Consider the following 24,249-nt stretch of genomic DNA (forward strand, 5'->3'; position numbering starts at 1 on the left):
GTGCCCATACCAGAGCCCCCCTCCCCCTAAACTCCAAAACTCCAAAACTCTGGTTGCGTCACCAGTCGTCTCTGTGTGTAATTAAAACCATATTGAGAAAAAGCGTAAATACGCTCTTCAGCAGGAAGAGAGCGCAGACTCGCTGTTCGAGCGGTTTCAAGGGGCCTGTTCTGGCGATAGATCCTCAGTCATCTGTGGAAAGTTGTATCCCATTAAGAAAGGTTGAAATATTACCAGTCTATACCAGTATCAAGCAGAATGGCCGGTTTGAAGGTAAGTGTACCTTGGTCTGAATGGACGAATGCTTGCCTAAAATCAAACTGGTTAAGATAACTAAACTTGCCCGTGTTTTACCATTGAAATGTATCGAGTTGAATTCGAGAGGTTTAGTTTAGTTATCGGTTTCTTCTAGTTTTTTATATATAAAATAAATATATATTTTGTCATATTTTTTTCTCCTTAAGCGACACATTGATGGACATATTACACTTTGGCCGTACTTTAAAAAAAATTATAATAAAAAAGTAGGCTCAGTTATTAAATTTTTTTACTTTGCGTTTTGAATGGTATATTATGCGCTGAAGTCTGGGGGCGTTCCAAACTGACCAATCAGGTCACTGGAATCAGCAGCTGCCCAGATGTGGTTGATCTTCTGTATAGCTGTTTACAAAACTTGTTAAAATATTCTGTAGGTTTATACATGCCTTTTCGACAAATACATTTGACCACCGCTGGTTGAAAGCTCAATGTCCAAAGGAATTAATTTATTTAGTCGTTCAGACGGAATGTAAACATCTTGCCCGATAGAAACATTTTTGAAAAGTTTTATGTCTTTCATATGAATCCCTTGAGTTTATCGCCAGATTTAACCCCATCGTGAACTTAGTTTCAATTATGCAATTTTGACTTGAGATCTTTGAGGGCTGCTCAAATCAGATGCATCTGATGACGCATGATGACTAAGCACATTTGTTGGATTGTTGCCCACTCATAGGAGGGGACAGATACAGAATTAATTATTAACTTATTTTGTATTTTATTTCTCCTTTATCAGTTTTATATTATGGCCCCAAAATAAGCTGAACTGTCACTGTTAAAACAAGAACACATCTATCTATAATTCTATTATGGGTGTTTAATGTTTATAATCTTTTCAATGAAATTAAAAGGTGCTATTGCTGTGTTGTAGTACATGAGTGGTTTTGACAATGAGTTTGCCTCTGAGGATCCTCGTTGTCCAGGATCTTTACCTGAAGGACAGGTAATGCCAAATTTCCTATTTATCACCTCACCTGACCAATTAACATTATATTTCAGATGCTAAATTTCGATTATTGTCTTGCAGAACAATCCACAAGTATGTCCATATGGCCTATATGCTGAGCAACTGTCTGGGTCTGCCTTCACTTGCCCACGATCTACCAATAAGAGAAGGTATATTTAGTCAATATATTATGTATCATAGATGTTACTGTATGGTAGTATGTAACATTAAACAGTCAAACTTAACCCCTTATGATCTGTACAAATTTAAAGGAAGAATTGTGACAGCAGACTTTTTTGTTTAAAGCTGGCTGTATCGCATTTTACCTTCTGTGCGTCATAAGCCCTTCACTGCAGTGAGCTGTGGAAATCTAACAGAGAACTGGAATCAAGTGGAACCTGATCCCAACCAGGTAATAATTACTTCAAATTCAATGAGAAGCAAAGGCAAGTACTTGCCATTTTAGAATGAATACATGTTTAACATAGTAAGTGTTAATAAGTAGTTCTTTGCCCATGTTTTCAACAACCAATTATTTTGTTTTTGAACAGCTTCGATGGAGGCCATTTAACATCCCCAAAACCTCAGAGAAAAAAGTGGATTTCACATCGGTATAGTTGACTGAAAATATTTCACCCTTATGTTCACTGCATAAGAGTTATGATTAGCTGTGCACCTAAATAATCCCCAGTCTCGATGATGCCCATTATTGTGTGATGTTCAGGGACTTCAAACGATCTGTGGAGCGGGAGATTCTAAATCTCGTAATGGAATCGCCATCCACATCTACACCTGTAACACTTCAATGACTGACAAGTCAGTTTGAATTGACTCATCAATAACCAATGTTAAGTATTGGTTAATTGTAATATAAAGCCAAATACAATTTGTGTTTCCTTTTAATAGATGTTTCCAAAACTCAGATGGGGATTTCCTCATTGGTAAGCTTGTTGAGCCCTTGGTCAGGCAATATTCCTATAAAATGAGCTTGCCTTCTTAAGTAATACTGTATATATATATAAAAAAATTATACTAGTAATAACTTTTGATTAATCCACAAGTGTGTCTTTGTTTTATATGCTGATCAACTTTCTGGATCTGCCTTTACTTGCACACAATGTAAAGACTGCTCTGATGTAATCTATGTTTTAGTGCCTCAACAAGGTGAAATACTGATTACTACAGAATTTGGGAAGATGATGGTGGAGCCCAATGAGATCTGCGTCATTCAGGTGTCTTGCATTTTCATAATTGTCATACTCAATATGTTCTACAAGTTCTATTTAAGTCACATTCATCATTGTTACAACTTTCTGCACTTTTCCACTTTCATTCTACTATATTTCTCAGCAAGGGATGCGTTTTAGTGTGGATGTATTTGGAGAAACCAGGGGATACATCCTGGAGGTGTTTGGGGCCCATTTTGAGCTGCCTGACTTGGGTCCCATTGGTGTGTATTGGGCTGCCTTGTGTTTCCAGCAAAATTGCATGCCTTTGAAAAGCTATTTTTATTTTCTCCCCAAGGTTGCTGAGAATTGTTTTAATTAGATTGGTGCTATATTGCAGGGGCCAATGGACTTGCTAACCCCAGGGACTTCCAAACTCCTGTGGCTTGGTATGAAGACCGCACTGTCGCCATTGGTTATACTATTGTCAATAAGTACCAGGGAAAGTTCTTCTCCTGTCAACAGGTACTATAAAACTATGTTGCCTTGCATTAAGTAAATTCTGTTGTAATTTGTGCCATAGCATAATCTATACAATCAATGAAGGATACATCTTTAATAAGAAAAAGATTTCCTCAGTTAAGCATTCATTTCACACTAAATGTATTTCCTCCTAGTGTCCTGTCGAGTGAATAATTGGATTGACTTGTTTTGGCTGTCAAGAGCAAATCAGAGATAGGCCAAACCTTGTAAAGAAAGTATCATTATCCCCCCCCTCAATAGAAGTTGTTAATGGTGGTCTATATCTTGAAGGAGAATGTACAGCCATATCTTGCGATTTTCTCCTCCAGCTGAGTGCTAAAATTGCTCAAATTAACTTATTATTTGCTTGACTGGGAAAATATGTTTGTTTTGTGCATACGAGTGCTTTTTCTTTTTTCATCTTTATCGAGTCTGGTAAGTTATCTGGAGAACAGTTATGTTGGCGAGATTACAAATCTTGGGGTCCCAGATACCCAAGGGAGCATGGAGTGTGTAAATTAATGTAACTGTAAATACAGTCATGTCCTTGTTTGAGTTTGTGTGTAAAGTTGCAAGTGACTGATGCATTACCTGGTGTGTATATGTGTTTGTGCATGTGGGTGGGTTGAAACAACAGGAGGGGGCATGAATGTCAGGACGGCAGGCAGTCGCTGCTGTAATTAATTATATTGATTTTGCAGCCAGCATTCAAAATCTCTTTACTGCAACATTATCAACTGAAGGCTTTAGAAAATAGCAGTTTTTAACAATGAAGATACAGAAATTTCTGCACTCTGTAACCAACTACTTAGTACAGAAACAGAACATCAAAATAAAAGAAAACTTTTAAATGCTTTGAGTTTGAACTATTAGTATTGATTGTATGCTTAAAGCCTATAATGTGAGGCATATTAGTCTTCCAGAGTACTCATATTCTTTTTATTTTAAATATGTTTTAATAGGATTTTTCACCATTTAATGTGGTGGCATGGCACGGAAACTACACACCCTACAAATACAACCTGGAGAACTTCATGGTCATCAACTGTGTGGCATTTGATCATGCAGTGAGTGTTCCTCAAGTTTTCCTACATTTAATGTTTTCCTTATCATCACATTTGCTTTGTGAATCAACCTCTTATTATCACTATATATGTTTTTTCAGGATCCATCAATTTTCACTGTATTAACAGCCAAGTCCACACGTCCAGGTGTGGCCATTGCAGATTTTGTGATCTTTCCTCCTCGCTGGGGTGTGGCTGATGGTACCTTTCGGCCCCCTTACTATCACAGTAAGTCTATGTTGTAGACTACATACTTGCTTTGAAACTAAATCAAGTGTCTTGTTGTTAAAGTGCACCCTCTGTCTATTCTACAAGGGAACTGCATGAGTGAGTTCATGGGTTTGATCAAGGGCCACTATGAAGCAAAAGAAGAGGGCTTCCAGCCTGGAGGAGCCAGTCTCCACAGCATGATGACTCCACACGGCCCTGATGCTGACTGTTTTGAGAAGAACAGCACAGCCATTCTTAAACCAGAGAGAGTTGCTGGGGGCACTATGGTAATGTTTATTTTAATACCTCTACTGCTTTATCACACATTTTGTAAAGGCTATGACATAGTCTAACCTGTGTTGTGTCTAACAGGCATTCATGTTTGAGTCATCCTTCAGCATGGCAGTGACTAAGTGGGGGCTTGACACCTGTCATCGCCTGGACAAGAATTACTATAAATGCTGGGAGCCATTAAAGAGTCACTTCAACCCTACCTGGAAACCAAGCAGCAAATAGAATGGGAAATATACAAGTATAAACCTCGCTTTCAGAAAATGATGCAGTTATCTTTCCATGTATAAGCATCAGTCATTCACAGCTGTCTCATCTCTTGATACTGAAGCAATTTGGAAATATTTAGTTAACCAGAGATGTTCTATTGTGTCATGACAAAATATGCTTTTGGAGTGTAACCACTACAATAAAATGATATAAAGACACAGTGATTTCTTACTAGTGATGTGCCAACTAGTTGTTGGATGACTGATTAGTCGATTAGTGGGGTCCACTACTAAACATTAATGTTTTTAGTGGTGGTGGTTTTAATGGGAAACGTAATTCTCAAATTAATTGAGAGATTTTCCATGATTATAGCTTGCTGTGCTTAAAAGTTAATACCAGTTAGCACAGTAAAACCTGCAAATGTTTGTCTCTTTAATGCTTTAAGTTTAGTCCATTTATGTATCGCTGCTGTTTCAGCCTTCGGATGTTAAATCCACTGCTGCGAGTATTGTTCTCGAATTTGTGGTGTTTTGAAAGGATTAAAGTCTTTTGCTGATTCTGACACTACATGCATATTTGCAGTAAAAAAGGTTTAAACTGCTTTATGTTGTGAACTAGATGTGTACCCGGATCATTATCCTGCTGTTCTGTGCTTTTGAATGCGCAGTGAGGATCACCCTGAAGCACTCTGGTTATGTTGAAGTGCATCATACTGTGTTCAGGATGTGCATGAGTAGTTTTGTACAATAAGATGTTATAGTTATTAAGCCTATATTTTTGTAGAATATTCGTTATTTACTATATTGAAGTGCTGTGCTTAGCATCTGAATATCCCCCTGAATGGTGTCTGATCGGGGTCAAGTGAACATAACGTTCAATCAACTGACCGACTGGTCGATTATGAAAATTGGTAGCTTTGCACATCTCCGCTTCTCACACATCTGTCTTCAGTCACATTAATCAAGGAATTTTCACCAAGAAAGTATTTTTATTTATTTGATACAATATACAGTTAAATCAGAACACAACTTGCTCTCAGGATGACAGCTTATAGGGGCGCTCATAGTTCCCTGCCTTTATCTTGTCCTCCCTTTTGTCCTGGAAAAACAAGAAAAATCTGGTTTAAATAGCTGACTCACTGCAATGAGTCATCTTTACACATGGATGCATGTATTCAGTATATTATTTTAATTTACAAAATGTCAATCAATAAGAACACTAAACGGAGAGTGAATCAGTGCAAAAGTTAGTGTCAGCAATACGAATCGGAAGAAAGATTTATTTCAACTCACCCTGTCGGTCTTAAACACGAAGTACAAGACAAAAAGGGGTACAACTCCAAACAAGCCACCCAACAATGACGTTTTAGGAGTTGGTCTGAAGTTGGGGTATACATTGCTGGTGCGTGCATATGTCCATCTTGTGAGAGCAGGATCCTCCTACGAATAAACAAACACATGCAATTGGATCACTTGATCTTACCAAACAAATACAGCTTGAACATGTCATGTTGCCCTTTTGGAAGGTGTCCTTGATGCAGTCTTGAGTATTTGAAGCAAAAACATGACAACAGGCTGGAAGTATTCTGCATAACAATACTACATATTCTTATACAAATTCAAATGGATAGTTCACCCCAAAATTACAATTCTGTCCCAAATCCACATAACTTTCTTTCAATGGAACACACACAAAACAACTTTTTGTTAGGCAGAATGTAAGCCTCAGTCACCATTCACTTCCATTTTATGGAAAAAGGATGCAATGAAAATGAATGGTGACTGAGAGACTAACATCCTGCCCAAAATCTAATTTTGTGTCTGATGGAGAAAAGTAAGTAATAAGGGTTTGGAATAACATGTAGGGGTTAACTTTTAATTTAATATTCCTATATACAGAATAGTGGTACTTCTTGTGGACCAAAACAACAACTGCTAGCCAGCGAACATTGAAGGTCACTCATTAATGTTCCAAAATATAACAACACTGACTTTTAAAATAAGCATGTATAGTAAACTAAAGTGTATATAAGGACGTTATAAAAAGGATAATTTATCACAAAGTTCTATGGAAGCGAATTATATAGTTATATGAACCGATTTACTCCAAGCGAATGTCTTCGCAGGCTATGATCTGTGGTACATCTCTGTCTCTTACGATAAGCTCTTTCCGGTGAGGGTTGTTTAGTTGCACCAGATATTGCCTCTTCAGTTGACTCCTTAAAGCCGCTCTCTCCTCCTCAGCCCGTCTGTAATCAGGTGAAAGATTAAAATATTCGGCTGGATCTAATGTTTTCGGCCGTGTAGCCAGATGAGCCTCCTTGTAGTCCGCCATGACAGCAAACTGCACAGACCACGCCCAGAAGCAGAAATCTGATTGGCTGCTTGTTTTTAATAAGTCTCGCGATATTTCAGAACGTCCAAAAATGTTGGTACGTCTCAAAGATAAATTTCTTTGATAGGCACTGGCATTGACTATTGCTATATATTAGAAGCAGATTAAATACATAAAAAAAAAAAAAAAACACGATAGGAATTATAGGATTCGATAGGATTGATAGGAATTTCTTCATTTTATTAATAGATGAAAAATCCAGCCTTTACCCATGTAGACACAAAACCAGATTCGTTTATTGCAGTTTTATTGGAACGGAATATTTCACAATAACACAGAACATCAGACTTTGTGAAGAATATTAATCGAGCATGGTGCTTGCTGCACCAGAATTTCCAGTCTCAGTTGCTACTCTGTTCTGGGTCACTGCCCGACTCATCCTGACCGATATGAGGGAACTCTCAATAATCAAGAACAGGCAACTTATCTACAGGAAGTGTGAGAGAGAGAAAATTGAAATTGAGAAAGAGAGCGAGAGAGGGAGAGGTCAATATCCATTTTGGCCAGCAGATGGGTCTATAATTCAAGAATAGTGCTTAGAACTGAGTACAATGTGGGACATAACCTAGGAGTCTTACCTTTGTTAAATATGCAACATTTACTGGTACCTAAATCCCTCCATTCATTGGCATACCTAAGTATGTGTATATTAAAAACAAACAATAATAGACAGTTATATCTAATGTATACATTAAAGTTACACTAGGATATTTAATTACTGACACAATGTACAACTTTGTTTTTATGATGCACATTTGGCTGACATCTCATCATGTATGCTAATGGTGTGTATATTACATGTATAAAAATAAATTAATTACTCATCAAAATTGAGAGCATTGGTCCATGCAAGCAGTTCATCCACCTCCTGCTCTGAAATTGAATCTGGTCCAACCTGTTCCAGTGAATTTATCATTCTCTGTGCGCATTTCTCCTCCAACAGGGCTGTTTCTCTGTGATCAGTAGGCCTACTCACGAGCAAGAGTCCTTCAGCATACCTATGCACAGGTAAGAGGATCTGTACATGCTTTAAAAGGCTTTGAGCACAAAGTGTAAAGACAATACAATTTATACTGTATGCGAATGTACTTTATATACACAGACATTTTCCTCATCCATTGAATTTTTCGAATCTTCTTTTTTCTTGCAACATCCTGTCGTCGATGGATTTTGCAGTGGTGAAATTCTGTCTTCTTGCAATTGGTACTTTGAGTAATTGGGTCTTCAATCATAGAAATCTTTCACAAACAACCAAATCACCAAGTAATTGATAGATTTTCAATCTCAGTCATCCAAAAACATTTTGCATATATATTTTTTTATTGTATTCAGATTGTAACTATATAATTTAAATAGCAAATAACTATTGAAAATAGGCACAAGTTCATGGATGAAGAGTCAAATGTATATTGTATTGAGTTTGGTGACAAATGATAAAGTGTCCAAACTAGAAATATCACCTTGCAAGACAAAATCCTCCAGCCATTATTCTCCACCCGTTGGTACCACCCAGAGTGATCATCATCACAGACCATCGGCTGGCCATTATGGATCTGGCTTGGAACAGGTTTCTTTTGCCATGCATGTTTGTAATCTTTAGGGCTGGAGGCACACAGGTCCACTATTGGTGCACGAGTGTAGATTTTATAGTAGATGTTGGGGGGAAAGGTTGTCTGAAACATTTACAGATGTTAATGATCTGCAAATTGTTTTTACCTGTGTGTTAATCATAATAAGCTTCCAAATAAATTAACTTTCTACAGCAGAACACAACACATCAACAACTCTACAAAGTTCTTCAGCATCAACACAAATGATGGAAATATAAATAATGCAAGCACTCACCCCACCCAGTCTGAATCGGACGAGTACCCCTGAAGCAGCATCCAGAATGTTTGCCTACAGTAAAAGAAAACATTAATGCATACAATTTTGCAAACAGAGGTTGTGTTATAAAATATCTTAAACTTCACTTGCATACTAATCTAACTTACCTCTGCAGGGTTAATAAATCTGAGAAGAAGATGTGGGTCCCCTTGATTATGGAAGCTCACAAGTTTCTTAAGGTGTTTGAAAACAGCAGTATCCTACACATGACAAGTGCTGATATTTATTGGTGTATTTAATGTTAGGAAAAAAAAATACTTAAATGTAACATCACTAACAACATGTGCTCTCCATGTTCGTTGGATTATCCTGGCTGCTTGGCTGAAAATTGTTTTCATCTCTGGGATAAGAATCTTATCGCTCTCTGATGCAATATCCCCAGGTTGAGATATTGTGTGATCCCTAAAAGGAAGAGAATGACTGACTTTTCTATCACCACTTCTTTAACCCTTATATGCATACCTCAGGTCTTTAGTGACCCGGGACCTCATTCCACCCCCTGTACGTCATCGATTTTATTTGGGGTTATGCCCACATCTCTTTAGTATTCCTCAATATTTTGCTTATTAATAGTGTAACACACACAAAGACAAAATTGCAAAAAAATAAATATATTTTTTATAATGCTTAAGTACCAAAAGTGTAAAGGGTTATCACAGACTCCAGGTAGTAATAGTGTAATTTTCTTTTTTTGGCACTTCCATAAATTATATTATTAGGATAATTTCATACATATATAAGTTTACTATAACATGATACATATTTCTTTGTTTATTACAAGAGAAATTTGTACTATATTCATACAAATAAATACTATATCACATTGATTTTCTGTGCAACAATGGTGAATTATCAGTATCTCATATGCCCCGTCAACACATTTATATTATATAGCCATGATTTGGCTATTGTCATTTGGATGTACTACTGAAATTATGTAAGTTGTGCATCTATTTATACTCAATAGGTGCCTAAGAAAATACATATGTGGAGGTCAATATGTGTTGCGTCTCATGAAATTTCAGTGTTAAAATAATGAATCCTGTTCTAGATTTGTCCTGATTTATCTCTTCGATATATGAAAAATAAAACATCAAACTATATTTTGTTCTATTACTTTCTAATTGTCTTGAAAATATTTGGAAAATTTTACACGATCTGGGCATTTTGTAGCTCCATTTCAGATAGATACACACTGGCGGCCAAAAGTTTGGGATAATGTAGATATTTTGGTGTTTTGGATACTTTAATTCACAAAAGTGGCATTCAACTGATGTAAAAAACAGCACCATCTCTACTTGAAAAAGTTATTTTTGATCAAATCTAGACAGGCCCCATTTCCAGCAGCCATCACTCAAACACCTTATCCTTGAGAAATCATGCTAAATTGCTAATTTGGTACTAGAAAATCACTTGCCATCATATCTAACACAGCTGAAAGCTATTTGGTTCAATGAATATGAATGGTTAAATGTTAAATTAAGTTTAACATTGTCTTCGTTTTTGAGTTGCCACAGTATGCAATAGACTGGCATGTCTTAAGGTCAATATTAGGTAAGAAATGGCAAAAAAAGAAACCGCTTTCTCTAGAAACTCACCAGTCAATCATTGTTTTGAGGAATGAAGGCTATAGGGTGCTTGAAATTGCCAAAAATATTTCATACAAAGGTGTACACTACAGTCTTTAAAGACAAAGGACAACTGGCTCTAACAAGGACAGAAAAATATTTTAAAGGCCAGCTGTACAACTAAAGAAGAGGATAAATACACCAGAGACTCTAGTTTGAGAAATAGATGTTTTTTGCTGATTAAAAATGTTTTCAAATTGTAATAGTAATTTTTCACATTAATGTCCTGACTATACATTGTGATCAGTTGAATGCCACTTTGGTGAATAAAAGTACCAATTTCTTTCTATAAGAGCAAAATTTGTACATTATTCCAAACTTTTGGCTGATAATGTATGTGCTGTGTCTTTAAAGACCCAAATATGCAAGAGTATTTGGTGAAATTACCATGCATTTAAGGGTTAAAAGTGAATCTATTACATATTTTGCTGTTACATACCTGTCAAAAGAGCATGTGTGGTCTACCATTTTCTTGCTCATGCTTGCACATATGCTGCTAAAGGACAAGAAATAAATAAATATTATAAACCATTAGTCTAACAAAGCTAAAAGAGCACTCAGCTCCTGGTCAGAAAACATGTTAACTTTATATCTAAGGCTATATCCAAAGCTCTGCACCCTGATTAAGCTGTCTGCCATGCAAGGAATCGGAAATAGCCTTGTCCAACTGGGAACTTGATGCATTACTGATTCAAACTACACCCAGAAGTTTTAGGCTATAGACAGTTGCTTTGAATAACTACTTCAGTTCTACCCCAAAATATCACTTACTGGATCTATTGAGTCCACTTATTCCTTGAGATACAGAGTAACAAAAGTCAAATATACTTAAATGTAAAGGTTCTAATAGTCAGGCCTACAATGTGCATATAATTCGACGGGTTAAAATAAGTTGACATTTTTCACTTTATTAGTATTTAGAAACTTCTCTGAGTAGTTTGCACCTGTTGAAGCTTGAAGCAAAAGCTTCTCTTTATGATGCATGTTCTGATGCCTGATATCCGAAGCAAATCCAGCTTCCGGTGAATATCGAATAGTAAACAAAGTGTTTGAACATATGTTCACAATGACATAAACCAGTTAGAAGCAACACAAAACAGCAGTGCAGGAGGCTAAAAGTGCAACAAAAGAATAAACATCCGTGCAGAAAAAAAAATGACAAAATCAAGCTTGTCGGAAATATGACTGAATTCCTTTATTAGGACGGGTGACTACACGCAGAGCCGAAGAGTCGTTTCCGGAGCAACGTCAAAACAAACTCATTCAAAACATTCAAAGGTTCAGCAGATATCTATGATCACAGTCTCTCTGAACAAGTACAAATTGTGAAAATATAGAACAATACAGTTTTTTGTTATTTTGTTAATGAAAAGAGTGAAGTTATTTTCAAACAGCCATTTAGTTGCGCAAGCTTCCACATGCAGCATTAGTTAAAGATAAACACAGAAGAGCGCCTATAGGGCTGCGATTTCGAGGTATATCACTGTACTGCGTTTAATTACATTTAATGTTAAGAAATATAAATATAGAAGAACACGCAAGACTGTGGCTGACTTAATCAGCTGTAATGCGGTTTCTGTGTAATCAAAGGACATACAGTTTACCAAGGCATAGCAGCTAATTGCTGTGTTAGTGATTAACTCTACAGTTTCACTTGAGTCACGGTCAAATGCGTTTTAAATGCGAAATTACTCTTTTTATTTACAATATAGCTATATAATTTTTTTTACACAGTGATCAATTTTTGCAATGATCATTAATATTCTTTTATAACGTTGTTTCCTTTCAATATAACATCAATATTAGTCAATATATTAAGCCTATGGTCTTTTTGTAGAAATATGACAATTACCCGTTAGTAATCAAGACATTCTTGAAATGACCTTACAAGAATACACACACGCACACAAACCACATTTGTTGTTCAGTTTCTTAGTTGGCAGTTACTATGTATAGAATGTCTGTCTGAAAGAATAATGGTTTGTGTCTGACACGCTGTGCTTTCAAATACCTGTATGAAACAGCTTATGACCTACAGGAGGCAGCCCACTACAAAAGGAACATGACGTGAGAATTCACAATGTCAAGGCCACAGTATCCAGTAAGTATCAAAACACCTCATAAAACAACATTACTTTGCATTGTAAATACATAACTAATTAAATAAAATCTTGTTATTCTCAAGTACCAGAGATTTTACAAGCCCCTAATAATAGTAATATTTTTTGTTTTGTATTACGTAGAAAAGATATTATCAAAAAAATGATATGAGCTTATTAAATGAGCTGTACTGCAATTACTAGATTCTCTTGTAATTTAAGTTTGGTCTGACTGAGAACTAATGTTTCTGTGGTTTTAATAGATTTGCCATATAAATCCCATTGCACAGAATATAGCCAATTTTGAAACATCCAGTATATATATCCGGAGTGGTGGTGGCATAGTGGGCTAAAGCACTAAACTGTTAATCATAAGGGTGCTGGTTTGATCCCCACAGCCACCACCATTGTGTCCTTGAGCAAGGCACTTAACTCCAGGTTGCTCCGGGGGGATTGTCCCTGTAATAAGTGCACTGTAATCGCTTTGGATAAAAGCATCTGCCAAATGCATAAATGTAAATGTAAAATATATCCAAACTACAAAAGTGATGAAACTGAACATTTAGAACGCATAATACTTTTCACTAAAGTTCTGTTCCTTCCTCATCACCATCATCAAGGTAGTATTCATCATCAGTTGTGGTGTCAGAACTAGACTCCTCAAAGACAGTCAAGCTGGTTGTGTAACTCCTTGATGGCCGGATTCCACGAGGAGATAGATTGTCTGGAGTTGTTTGGATGGGGGAAGAGTTAGCGGGTGCCTGGGACATGCGACGAGATGAAGGGGAAAAAGGTGGTGAGGGAGGTGGTGTTGGGTCTGCATCATCCCAAAAGCCGGACGAGATTTCCTGTTTATCTGGATACCAAAAATGATCATCTGACAATGTACATCCAGGTTGGGTTTGGATACCGGTAACATATTTGGCACCATAGCTAGGGGAATTGCTATTATTAATTGGAGAGTAAGATTTTGAATAGCTCCCCTTACTGTCAAAGTCATCTAAACTTGAAAGGTCACTGATGCTACTTGTTGAGATTATTTTAGGACCTGATGGGCGGCTTGAAATCACACTGCTGACCGAAAAAGACCGCCCATTCTCCAGACCGTACTTTAAATCAGCAGGAGACGAGGACAATCGAGACCCCGTGAGGTTTTGCTGTTCAGTCCTCTTGGTAGTGCTCAGCTGAGAGATGTTGTCATACTCACAAAGCAAATTCCTTTTTTTGCTCACTGGACTATAAAACACATTGTCATTCTGAATGTCTTCTGAATCAAAATCAAACAGATAAAAGGGTGACGAAGGACCAACCGAGGACTTTTTGTAATGTGGCAAGGAGGCAGAACGGTTCATACCATGGGGCTTTAGCATGCATGGACTATAGCTGCTGCTGCTAGACTGGTTTCCATTTTCATCACTACACCTCTTTTGTGATAGTTTTAATAGTGACATGTAATCCAAAAAGGGTAATGTTTCATCCATGGTCAAAGATGAGTTGGAGTGCTCCCACTGACTCTGAGAACACTTTTTTTCATCCTTAAACCTATTTTGCTGATCCACATTTAGTGTATTATCAGATTTCTTTAATGTTACTGGTGACAATGATTCAGAAGAGGGACAAGGTGCTTTATCAGTCCTCAAAGATGAGGTGGGGGGCTCCCATTGGATCCCAGAACAGTTTTTGTCATCCTTACTCCTGTTTTGCTTGTTCACATTTAGTGCATTCTCAGATTTCTTTAATGTTAATGGTGACAGTGACTCAAGAGAGGGCAAATATGCTTTATCAGTGACCAAAGATGTATTGGGGGACTCCCAATGGATCCCAGAAGATAATTTCTCCACTCTCATGTTTTTTCCCCAAGTTTCAGTGTGAGAGGGTTGCTGAGTGGCAGTCCCACTTTTATTTATGACTGTTTCAAGAGTGCTTTCTGAACGTTTGACACTAAATGTCATTTTCAAGCGGTTTAACATCTGGTCAATCCTACTGCTTGTTTTAAATACAGGTGAATTTCTTTTGGTTTTTAAATACTGAGTGGGAACAACTTCTTTCTCTGTCATGGGATCTAAAGTGACAATGTCTTTCTTAACCCGTAATGCAAAGAGTGCTCTCTTTGAATTGGGGCTCTGCATTTCCTGCAATCTCTCATGTATATGCAAAGCGGTAGTCTCCTTCTTGGCTGTAAGTGGGGTCTCACTTTTAGCTGTGAGTTTATTAGACAGTAAATATGTCTCTTTCTGACTCCTGCACTTGGGATAAACATTAGCCTTATCAAACTGAAGTGCCATCAAGCCATAATTTTTTTGTTGCTGCCTTGGGTGTGGGGTTATACTTGGGCTTTCCGAGACAAAACTTGCAACAGGTGCAGTTTGTGAGAGGCATGGCTGGACAGGTCTGTGATTATCTAGGGCACAAGTATAAGCATGAACTGAATTTTCTGTTCTCTGTTCTTTATCAGGTGGTGTTACCTGTTCCTTTAGTCTCCTTGTCATGCTTGTGTATATGGAGGGAGAAGAGATTTGGTCACCTTTTTTAGGGTCAAGACGTATGGTTGCAATATCAGATGTAGATCGATCATGTCGTTTGGGTGGAGAGGACAGTGCTTGTAAAGTGCTGTTGAGGGCAGGCCTTGAGGAGATTAAGGTAGAATATGGAGACATGCTGAGACAGGGTACTGATCTTCTTCCAAAATCAGGAGGCAGAGATTGAGCTGGAGTTTTATGAGCACTGGAGCCATGAGAGCCTCTTTTTGATGCTTTTACATGTGGCTCGATTGGGCTGAGGTCAAAAGAAAATCTTGATTTTCCATGTGGTATTATGGCTTCATCTTGTTTAGGAGAGGAAGAAGTTACAACTCTTTGTAAGTGGAAAGAAGGGGTGGAAGGGGAATTAGGGGTGGATACATTTGGGCTTGACTCTCTTAGGTATGAATAGATGCTCGGAATACAAATGCCTCTGATAGGTCTACTTGGGGAGAGAGGACTTGAAAGGTCCATTGAACTTTGACTTGAGCCAGAATGTTTCTTAGAGTCCAGATATATCTGCCTCCCAATTGTTGTGGTGTTTCCATCTACAGGAGAGTTTTCTTTACTGGGTGAGAATTTAAGACTGTCTGTGAAGGTTTGCATGCTCGTTGAATTCCTGACAGGAATATTTTGTGTGCTTTGTGATTCTAAATTTCTAACAGTTTGAGGATAATCTAATTTAACATTAGTTTTTTCTTTGAGAGAAGTTGTGGTGTTCGGATTATGCAGCTTTGTCTTGTTAATGGTATTTATTTTCACTGAATCACTGTTCTCTGTATTGAAATATTTGCTCAAAAGAACTGAATGAGAATGCTGCTGAGCTTTGACAATCCTAGGATGGCTGGATGTGGTTGTGGAGGGAGGGAATGGCTTCTCTTCAGCTCTAGCAACAGAACCCTCTGGTCTCTTTAACCTTTGGTCTGTCTCTGATTTGTTTAGCAACTGTGGTGTCCTTAATGCCACAATCCTCTTAATTCTGGGTGAAAAAGATAAATGATTTGTGTCTGTTATTCCCTCTGTTTTTGAATGCATGTCTGGAAATGGGTATGACACAAGTGTTTCTACGGAATGGCCATCAGGGGTAACAGAAGGGGTGTATGATTGAGCATTCTTCAAAACACTCCTGTTTGGCAATGTTTGGGATGTGACAGACTTTGTTATCTGAGACTCCATTTGTGTGGGTTCAGCATTGGACCTTCTCAAATTTGATCTTCTTAAGGAGAGAAGTAGGCTGCTTGTTGTTGGCTTGGAGCTCAATGATTTGAAATGCTTGCTTTGATCTTCAGTCTTTGACATTCTGTACCCTCTACGTTCCTCAGAGTGGGGCCACTTGAGTACCTGACCAGTGTCCAGAGATGTGGGAGAACAGTGTAATTCTGCATTGTTGTACATCGTGCCTCTGTATGTGTCTACAGAGGAACATTTCAAAATGCGTCTTTTTGACTGAATTGCTGTTGTGACATTTGGGGAATTGTTCTCTTTTTGCCAATCAGGAGAGTTGTTGCTGGTTTCAGCAGTAAACTGCATGTAATCGTCATTGGATACTTGCAACACATGTTCAGCAGGCTGCCTGCGAGCTGTGATAAACTGTTGTTGCAGACGATCTTGGTGGGATAAGGTAGATGGGTTGACATTCTGTCCACAATTTTTGGGTTCACGCTCTAGCTCACTGCTGCCTTGTTTGGGTCTTCTAAGATGACCACTCCAAGGTGGAGAAAGAACTGAGGTCGTGGCAGATGTTAACATATCAGAGGCAGGATTGATGAGACTCAGTTCTGGCTCAGGGGTACTTCCAGAATGAGTTGTGTGAAAAGATAATGTTTGGTTTAGTACTTTTAGATTATTGTGGTACTGTTGAGTTGTTGGAGTATCCTCTCTATGAAGGTCACTGGCTCCAGATTCCTTGTTTGCATTCGAGCGCTTGCTGAATTCTGTTTGTATCTCAAAAGCTGGTTGAGTAAAATGTTTGTGTGTGTCACTGTGGACTGTTTGCAAATGTTCATTAAGGCTTATGTTGTGCTGTATTCCTGTATCTTGTCTCTGGTTAGGTAAGTTAAGTATATGTTTATTTTGCAGAGTGGAAATGCGATCTTCATCAAAGGGTGCTTTTGGCCCATCTCCAGCCTTTAATAATTCACCACACGATTTGTTACAGGTTGGTGAAATTATGTCCCTTTGCTGTCAAAAAAAACAAACAAAAAAACAAATAAGCTTTTGATTAGTGTCAGTAAGTTTAAAAAAAAATGTGTGCATATAAACAACTACAGTGACATTTAAAAAAATTTGACACTAATGAATTGAACTCCAGACTTGCTTGTGAAAATTGTGTAGAATGCTTCTCACATACATTTGAACTATTTGAACAAATCACCACTCCCATTCCATAACTCTCTTTAAACAAAGAGTTCAACTTCACAGTTGAGCTTTGTATTCCACTGACAAACATACTCTGAGTGCATTCTAGTAGAGCCGAAACATACTGTAGTGCAATAAAGACAGTTAATTAAATAAAAGATATTCAAAAGATTAACAAGGCAAATATGCCTTGATTTTATATTTACATTAGATTTACATATACATTATCTTTTTATAATTATAAATGTTCTCATTCTCATGTTTCCATGTTTTCTTGGATGCTTACCTCTGTGTGGTGTTGATTAGCCGTTTTCTTTTTGGCTCCATCACTATCAAATTGAGAAGAAAATGTTTAATAAGCATACATATGATTATACAAAAACCTTTCAGATAACTGGAAAAAAGTTTGTAGATTAAATATTACCTTCATGTTAAATTTGATATGCCAAAACACACATATTCACAAAGATAAGTTCCCTCAGGCAGATAAACAAAGATAAATAAGCATTGAGGAAAACAAAGCTCTTGCCTAACTCAATGTTTCACACGCTATGCTTAGTGCTCAAAAATGCTTTTTTTCCACTTAAACACCTTTCAAATATTCATCACGACAATGCAGGGAAACAAGATCAACGGCATTCCATCCTTCCACTCTGTTTAAGAGGTCTGTGGTTAATCTGTTTTCTAATTATGTTACGATCCCGTGTTGTCCGCCCCGTGTTTTCTGTTTCACTCATCACTGTTCATATTCCATGTCACGTTTTCCTTGTTGTCCTCCCTGTGTTTCACTAGTCTATTGTCTTAAACTACAATTCCCACAATTCCCGGCCTCCCTCACTGCCTGCACTGATCATTGTTCTCACCTGTGTCTCGTTTAGTCATTATTGTGTTTGTATACTTAAGCCCGTGTGTTTGTTCAGTCTCTGTCGATCGTTGTTTGCTCATGTTGAATGTTTACGTGTCATGTTCTTTGCCGAGGTACCCTGTTATTGCTGTCTTCTACTTTACCCTTCGTGGATGTTTTCTCCTGTGTGTCGTTTTGTATTTGAGTTGGTTTTCCCATTGTGGGCTTTTCCTTTGTTCCTGTGTTTTGTATAATTATTATTTGTTTGTTAAATAAACCGCGTTTGGATCCGCACCCCGTCTGCCTTCTCCTGCTTCCCACACACGCATTACAAATTATTACAGTGTATCACATACATTAACACATGCAGTCAGAAGCACACACACTCAGAAAACAAACACATCTTTAAAATTTAGTTAATCAAAGATTTGGACCACAATTACAAGCATCTGGCTGGTTTTTGTAATCACATTTAACTACCAAAAAAAAAAAAAAAAAAGGTATTGCAGTCAGACTTTTGTAAATGATGCACTGTAATAGTGCACTCTTTGTATTTTGACACTTTTGTACTTATGTATTATGTTTCCAAGTAAAATTGTAAACCCTCCTGTAAAATTTGATCATGTGAACACACCTAGATACTGTACGGTCAAGCAGCAAATCTATGGATACACAACCATTAACATGCTCTCTTTCATGCCCATTAAAACACGACTTATATAAGGCCTGTTACTGCCAGTTATGCGTCTAAAGGACATTTAGGCTCCTCTTGCTAGGACTTAGCAAATGACACAGAACATGATGTGCTATGGCATAATCCATAGGAAAAGAGATATTATAATGTAAATTGTCTGTATTTTGAGTGGAAGCTAATTTTCACAAAACTAATAGCGAGTTTAGGAGTTTAACAGTTTAGGAGTGAATAATATGAGGTGCCAAGCTTATCCTTCACATTGTTTACTCCACACATGCATTCTATCAGCTAAACTGCTGAATGGTTATGAATTGGCATGTGTACCCATACCGGTGTGTGAAAATGTTGAAAAGACCATGGCACTCACATGTCAATCTCAACTGGCAATGTTTCTTCAGTGTCCTCCGTTGTGTCTTTTTTGTTTCCTTTGGTGGGAAGACTGATATAGATAACGGTAGTGAATCTGGCAGATTCCTTTTGATCCTTAGATGTCTTGTTGAAGTCTTTCTTAGACTGGAGCAGTATTATCTGCCTGATCTGCACATCTGATAAGCAACAACCCCAAACAAAAAGGACTTACATTTATAGTGGCCCCAAAAGTCTTGTCACTTTTGGACACTTCAGCCACATTTAAAAAAAATTATGAATTTCATTGCATTAGAATCAAAATATCAAAACCAAGTGGCATCTGAAAACAAATTATGCTTCACTAACTAACTTTGTTTGCCATTTTGTTTTTCAAAAGAAAGAGTGGTCAACTCAAGTCCGAAGGTCAAGTTCAAACAAGTGTACCATCCTAGCAGCGTATCCACAGATGTAGTTCATCACATTAACTATGTATATGTTATATTAACATTTGACAACCCATAAATGTCCACAAAATGCTTGACAATGTTTGACAATTTATATATTGTTTAATAATCTGAAACCTAAAACATACTTCTCTGTGTGTCTGAATATATGTATGATCTGGATTTATAAACATACCTCTGCTGCTTTTCTGTTGGCCTGCGATGTGCAGTGACGGTGAAGAAGTCGCAGCAGCTTCGGATTCCTTCTTATTGTGGATGTGTTGAGCAGATGGTTCAGGATGTAACTTCCCGAGCCCACTTACATTCTGAAAACTAATCAAGCATTGGCATTACAATGGTGCAACAGTACAAACTGCAGAGAGACAGAGAGACTCTCTCAATGGACACATGAGATCAACATGTCTGGAACTATTTAGTGAAAACATGATTTCAAGGTTCACTCCCATCAGGAAATATATACAGGGTTGGGAGGGTTACTTTGAAATGTAATGTATTCCACTACAGATTACAGAATATATGCTGTAAAATGTAATTTGTAACATATTCCGTTAGATTACTCTAACGGAATATGTATTCTAAATACTTTGGATTACTTCTTCAACACTGGTAGATAGTTTCTCTTGTTTTGACTATAAAAACTCAGTAAGACAAAATACACGTGTTAAAAATACATTCTCTGAAAAATCTAAATATCATATGCAGTGTTGTTTCTAAAACAATATAAATCAAACTGATCTTGTTTTAAGGATTTTTAGATATTTTTACGGAAAATAATAAAATAATTACTATCAAAAATATGATGTTTGCCCTAATATCAAAGGTCTTACTAGAAAAAAGAAATTACGATCCAACGTGAAATTTCTTGATAGAAAAATATGATTGTTCTGGTAGCATGTAAAATGGCTAGAAATAGCATTATAGCTTAGCATAAAGGTTTAGTTCTATTCTGCTCCAAATTTACTTCAAACTTAATTCTCTGTCTGCTCGTATGAATGTAACACATCATAAGAAAGTGTTTCACTGCTGTTCAAATGCACTTTGGATCACATCATATACTGTATATAGATAAATGTTTTCCATCTGAAAGGACTAAATATTAAATTAAACAAATGACAATAAAATGCAAAGTAATCTCTCCAGTAGTCAATATATTTTATTGTAACTGTATTCTAAATACCAATGATTTAAATTGTAACTCTAGTATTATAAAGTTACTTATATTTTGTATTTTAAATACGTAATCCTGTTACATGTATTACTTTACTCCATAACCCTGAAAATATATATATTGAGAGGAACACCCAGAGATGTTATGGCACTACCAGTGATATATCATTTAATTGTGTGCAAATACTTCTGTAGTATAAGATAATTCGTTACCAAGTAGATGGCAAAGATGTTATTTATTTCTCTCTGATTGATATTAATATTGAGAATTGTTATTTGTTTTTATTTTTTGAATGAACTTACTAGACAACATGCAAAGGTTTTTACAAACTGCATTACAGCTTCAGAATTAGCATATACATGTTAACACATGCTGAGCAGCAGCTCTGTGCCTAAACATTCAGCAAGAGATAACAAATGCTCGTGAGATGTATTGTTATGAAGTTATGTAGGTAAATAACTCGAAACTGATCCAAGCAAACATACTTATTAAAGATGATATTGTAATCTTTAATCCCCTCTTTAATCATTGTTATTTAATCTGCTTGTGTGCTGGCAACAGGTAGGCTACTTATTACATAATTGGGGTGGTGCCAGACAAGGGATCAACACCCATACGCAGAAGAAATTAAAGATTTACATTATCCATCGGAATCTTATCATTATTGACTTATTGAAATATAATCAATTATTAACTACCACAGACCCAATTTACTTTAAGGAAATTAACGTTAATGAACATTTACACAGGCTCTTGTAAAAACATCAAATCTCCAATCTGTCCAGTTAAACCTAACAATGTTATTATTTGCAAAGGATCAGTGTCATCTACTAATTACCTCCTGATTACAATTAGAGAAAAATAAGGAAAAGTGATAGGCTACATGAACAGGAGTTGAAAACATCTTCGAAGTGAAAGTAAAAACTTTGAAACTTGTACCTACCGTGTTTTGTCAGTATGTGTGTTAAATCTCTCGCGATTTGAGACAACATCGCAAGGCACGCTGGCTGCCTCTCCGCTTTGACAAGTTGAGCGCTGCAACTTCAGTTCATGAGTTGTCATTATAGATTGTAGCTGTCTCAGCTAGTTTGGTTACCTCCCCTTATTCCCTGCGGGCAATCACTGTACCTTTAAGTACTCTCAGACAGCGTAACTGTACATTTCTCCGGAGGAAACAAATCGCGCATAGTGAGACAGACCCATTATAACGACGACCGAATGACCCGACGCCGACTGTCTGATGCGTTGTTTCCCCACCCAAGTGCGTGTGATCAAGAACAGATCCACGGAAGTGGAACGAGGTTGTTTTATTGACAATCTGTGTACTTTGAAATATCAACTTTATTGCTGGACCCAGACAACGATAAGCATTTGCTAAAAACGGGAAATTCTTCGTCATTTTCTGTTTTATGTTTGCCTTTGGGTACAGAAACTGCGATAGGCCTACTTATTAATATAAGGTAGCCTGTGCACTAATAAATACAATATTAAAGGCAGTATATTTTTTAAAATGCATTTCAATATTTAATACATAGGCCTATAAAACTATTTTTCTCTTGGGGCTTATCTTTCTCAAAGATAACAAGTGATAACTGAATAATAGTGTGTGCGTTTCCACCAATATCAGAAAGATGGGGCCATAAGAAACAGTGGTTCAAACACAAAATGTGTCACCTGAGTTCTAAAGTTCTTAACAAACATTCTGAAGGCGAAACAATGCAGCTCTGAATTCTTGCAGCCTATTATACACTCTGGGTTATGACTGAAGATTGCATTAAAACAATGAAACAGATGTACCTTATACCCTTAATCACTCTGACAATGTGCAGCTACATTTTACTGTTGAGCATAATGTTTCATAAGTGGTGAATAAAATGCAAGGAAAATCAATCTTAATTATTAAGGTTTTTGTATCAGTAATCAAGAGCGATTGTTGGTCTGGCATTTGGTCGATTTGGCAAAGATTAATAGGCCTAGTTGAGGATTTCAAATTATTTTACTGTATGTACTATGTAGAAATACTAGAGGCCACCAGTTTGACTCAATATTAGCCCCACTGGCAAAAGGCAAGATGTCTAAACTCCAGATCACAAATGCTGCATTGTTTAAGGGTGTGCCTGCTGTGCTGGCATTGATAAAAAACATAATTGTGATAAATAATTATTGCGTGAGCTTGGAGGGAGGGCGTCATTAGCAGTGTTCTTTAAAGCTGTGATGTTTATTTCCAGACACAACCAAAATATTCAGACACCATGATTATAAATCTGGTCATGGAGTGATGCAACTGTTGATCCATTATAGCAATGCAATTTAATTCTGTAATAAAATCTAAAGTTTAAATGAACTCTGTTGATTAAAACAGAAGCCAGTATAGTTCATTATAGGACATAACATGTATGATAAATTAATCTGTACCCTAATGTATATCGGTCTCTCAAATTTGTTGGCACAGGCTCAGTTTGATCATAGCGGTGGTTGGTTTTAGTAGTCTATTAGTTAGAAGGGTTACATATTTCATTGGTGGGTTGTCATCTGCTGTATAAATCAACAACCATTGCTGGAAAATGCATTATCTCCTGGGGAGATTATGACATAGGCCAATTCATAACTGTGAATTGATTTTCTTAAATGCTGGCTGCAATATGGCAGTGCATTCAGAGCACGTATTGTGGTGGTTCACATAATCAAGTTTTTATATGTTCCTAAAATAGTAATCACAAAACATAATCAGCCAATCAGACTCAGTATATTGAAGAGAACACATTTTCCTCTAGGTAATCAGTCAGTCAGTGCTTAACAATAAAATGGGTTTACACAATCCAACTCCAAACAAACACATTTGTGTATCTAATGTAGATCTGTGAGTGTAATATGTGTTTTGGCTAGGTTACAGATTTGATCAAGATTATATTATTTGAGGATATGACAGAAGTGGATGACATGGTTCATTACTCATCAAACTCTACCATTGTCTTGATGGTGGTTGTGGTGTACCTCACTGCTTTCAGTAACCTTTAATGAAAATCAGGGCACCTGGCACCAGCAGAGCCATTCTTAAGCTGCATGAAAATGAAATAATACTAAACTAATAGACATTAGAGAATAGTTTAATGGTCACT

The 24,249-nt window shown here is 37.0% G+C and overlaps 3 protein-coding genes across 8 annotated transcripts; 1 reads left to right on the plus strand and 2 right to left on the minus strand.

Annotated features, from left to right (window-relative positions):
* The first annotated feature begins 80 nt into the window (after window positions 1–80).
* hgd (homogentisate 1,2-dioxygenase) lies at window positions 81–5,289 on the plus strand. Its single transcript, XM_052114428.1, has 14 exons — window positions 81–273; window positions 1,190–1,261; window positions 1,346–1,434; window positions 1,571–1,676; window positions 1,816–1,875; window positions 1,989–2,080; window positions 2,171–2,205; window positions 2,417–2,496; window positions 2,615–2,714; window positions 2,831–2,955; window positions 3,915–4,019; window positions 4,118–4,244; window positions 4,332–4,513; window positions 4,599–5,289. The coding sequence occupies exons 1-14, from the start codon at window positions 259–261 to the stop codon at window positions 4,740–4,742; spliced, it is 1,332 nt and encodes a 443-aa protein (XP_051970388.1). The 5' UTR covers window positions 81–258; the 3' UTR covers window positions 4,743–5,289.
* A 406-nt stretch (window positions 5,290–5,695) lies between these two features.
* LOC127634759 (NADH dehydrogenase [ubiquinone] 1 beta subcomplex subunit 4-like) lies at window positions 5,696–7,091 on the minus strand. Its single transcript, XM_052114432.1, has 3 exons — window positions 6,885–7,091; window positions 6,020–6,166; window positions 5,696–5,825 (listed from the first exon to the last, which is right to left on the minus strand). The coding sequence occupies exons 1-3, from the start codon at window positions 7,059–7,061 to the stop codon at window positions 5,763–5,765; spliced, it is 387 nt and encodes a 128-aa protein (XP_051970392.1). The 5' UTR covers window positions 7,062–7,091; the 3' UTR covers window positions 5,696–5,762.
* Window positions 7,092–7,156: 65 nt separating this feature from the next.
* Window positions 7,157–22,329, minus strand: c42h11orf65 (chromosome 42 C11orf65 homolog). Of its 6 annotated transcripts, XM_052114425.1 has the most exons (10): window positions 11,581–13,306; window positions 11,076–11,132; window positions 9,287–9,410; window positions 9,116–9,208; window positions 8,967–9,020; window positions 8,582–8,794; window positions 8,226–8,359; window positions 7,943–8,119; window positions 7,700–7,755; window positions 7,157–7,548 (listed from the first exon to the last, which is right to left on the minus strand). In XM_052114425.1, the coding sequence occupies exons 2-10, from the start codon at window positions 11,114–11,116 to the stop codon at window positions 7,523–7,525; spliced, it is 918 nt and encodes a 305-aa protein (XP_051970385.1). In that variant the 5' UTR covers window positions 11,117–11,132; window positions 11,581–13,306; the 3' UTR covers window positions 7,157–7,522. The 6 variants fall into 6 exon arrangements, 3 of the variants coding, with proteins under 3 accessions (XP_051970385.1, XP_051970384.1, XP_051970383.1); XM_052114424.1 differs by lacking the exon at window positions 7,157–7,548 and having other exon boundaries at window positions 7,558–7,755; window positions 11,076–11,129; XM_052114423.1 differs by lacking the exon at window positions 7,157–7,548 and having other exon boundaries at window positions 7,558–7,755.
* Between the last annotated feature and the right edge of the window lie 1,920 nt (window positions 22,330–24,249).

Source organism: Xyrauchen texanus, chromosome 42, assembly GCF_025860055.1.
Source record: "Xyrauchen texanus isolate HMW12.3.18 chromosome 42, RBS_HiC_50CHRs, whole genome shotgun sequence".
NCBI lineage: Eukaryota > Metazoa > Chordata > Actinopteri > Cypriniformes > Catostomidae > Xyrauchen > Xyrauchen texanus.

Coding starts and splice junctions, on each gene's coding strand:
- hgd (XM_052114428.1), top strand. Junction 1,262..1,345: donor GATCTTTACCTGAAGGACAG/GTAATGCCAAAT, acceptor ATTGTCTTGCAG/AACAATCCACAAGTATGTCC. Junction 1,435..1,570: donor CGATCTACCAATAAGAGAAG/GTATATTTAGTC, acceptor TTTTGTTTAAAG/CTGGCTGTATCGCATTTTAC.
- LOC127634759 (XM_052114432.1), bottom strand. CDS start 7,061: ATGGCGGACTACAAGGAGGCTCATCTGGCTACACGGCCGAAAACATTA. Junction 6,167..6,884: donor CTCACCGGAAAGAGCTTATC/GTAAGAGACAGA, acceptor GTTTATTCGTAG/GAGGATCCTGCTCTCACAAG. Junction 5,826..6,019: donor TCGTGTTTAAGACCGACAGG/GTGAGTTGAAAT, acceptor TTGTTTTTCCAG/GACAAAAGGGAGGACAAGAT.
- c42h11orf65 (XM_052114424.1), bottom strand. CDS start 11,116: ATGAGCAAGAAAATGGTAGACCACACATGCTCTTTTGACAG. Junction 8,795..8,966: donor TCCGATTCAGACTGGGTGGG/GTGAGTGCTTGC, acceptor TAAATGTTTCAG/ACAACCTTTCCCCCCAACAT. Junction 7,756..7,942: donor AATGCTCTCAATTTTGATGA/GTAATTAATTTA, acceptor ACACATACTTAG/GTATGCCAATGAATGGAGGG.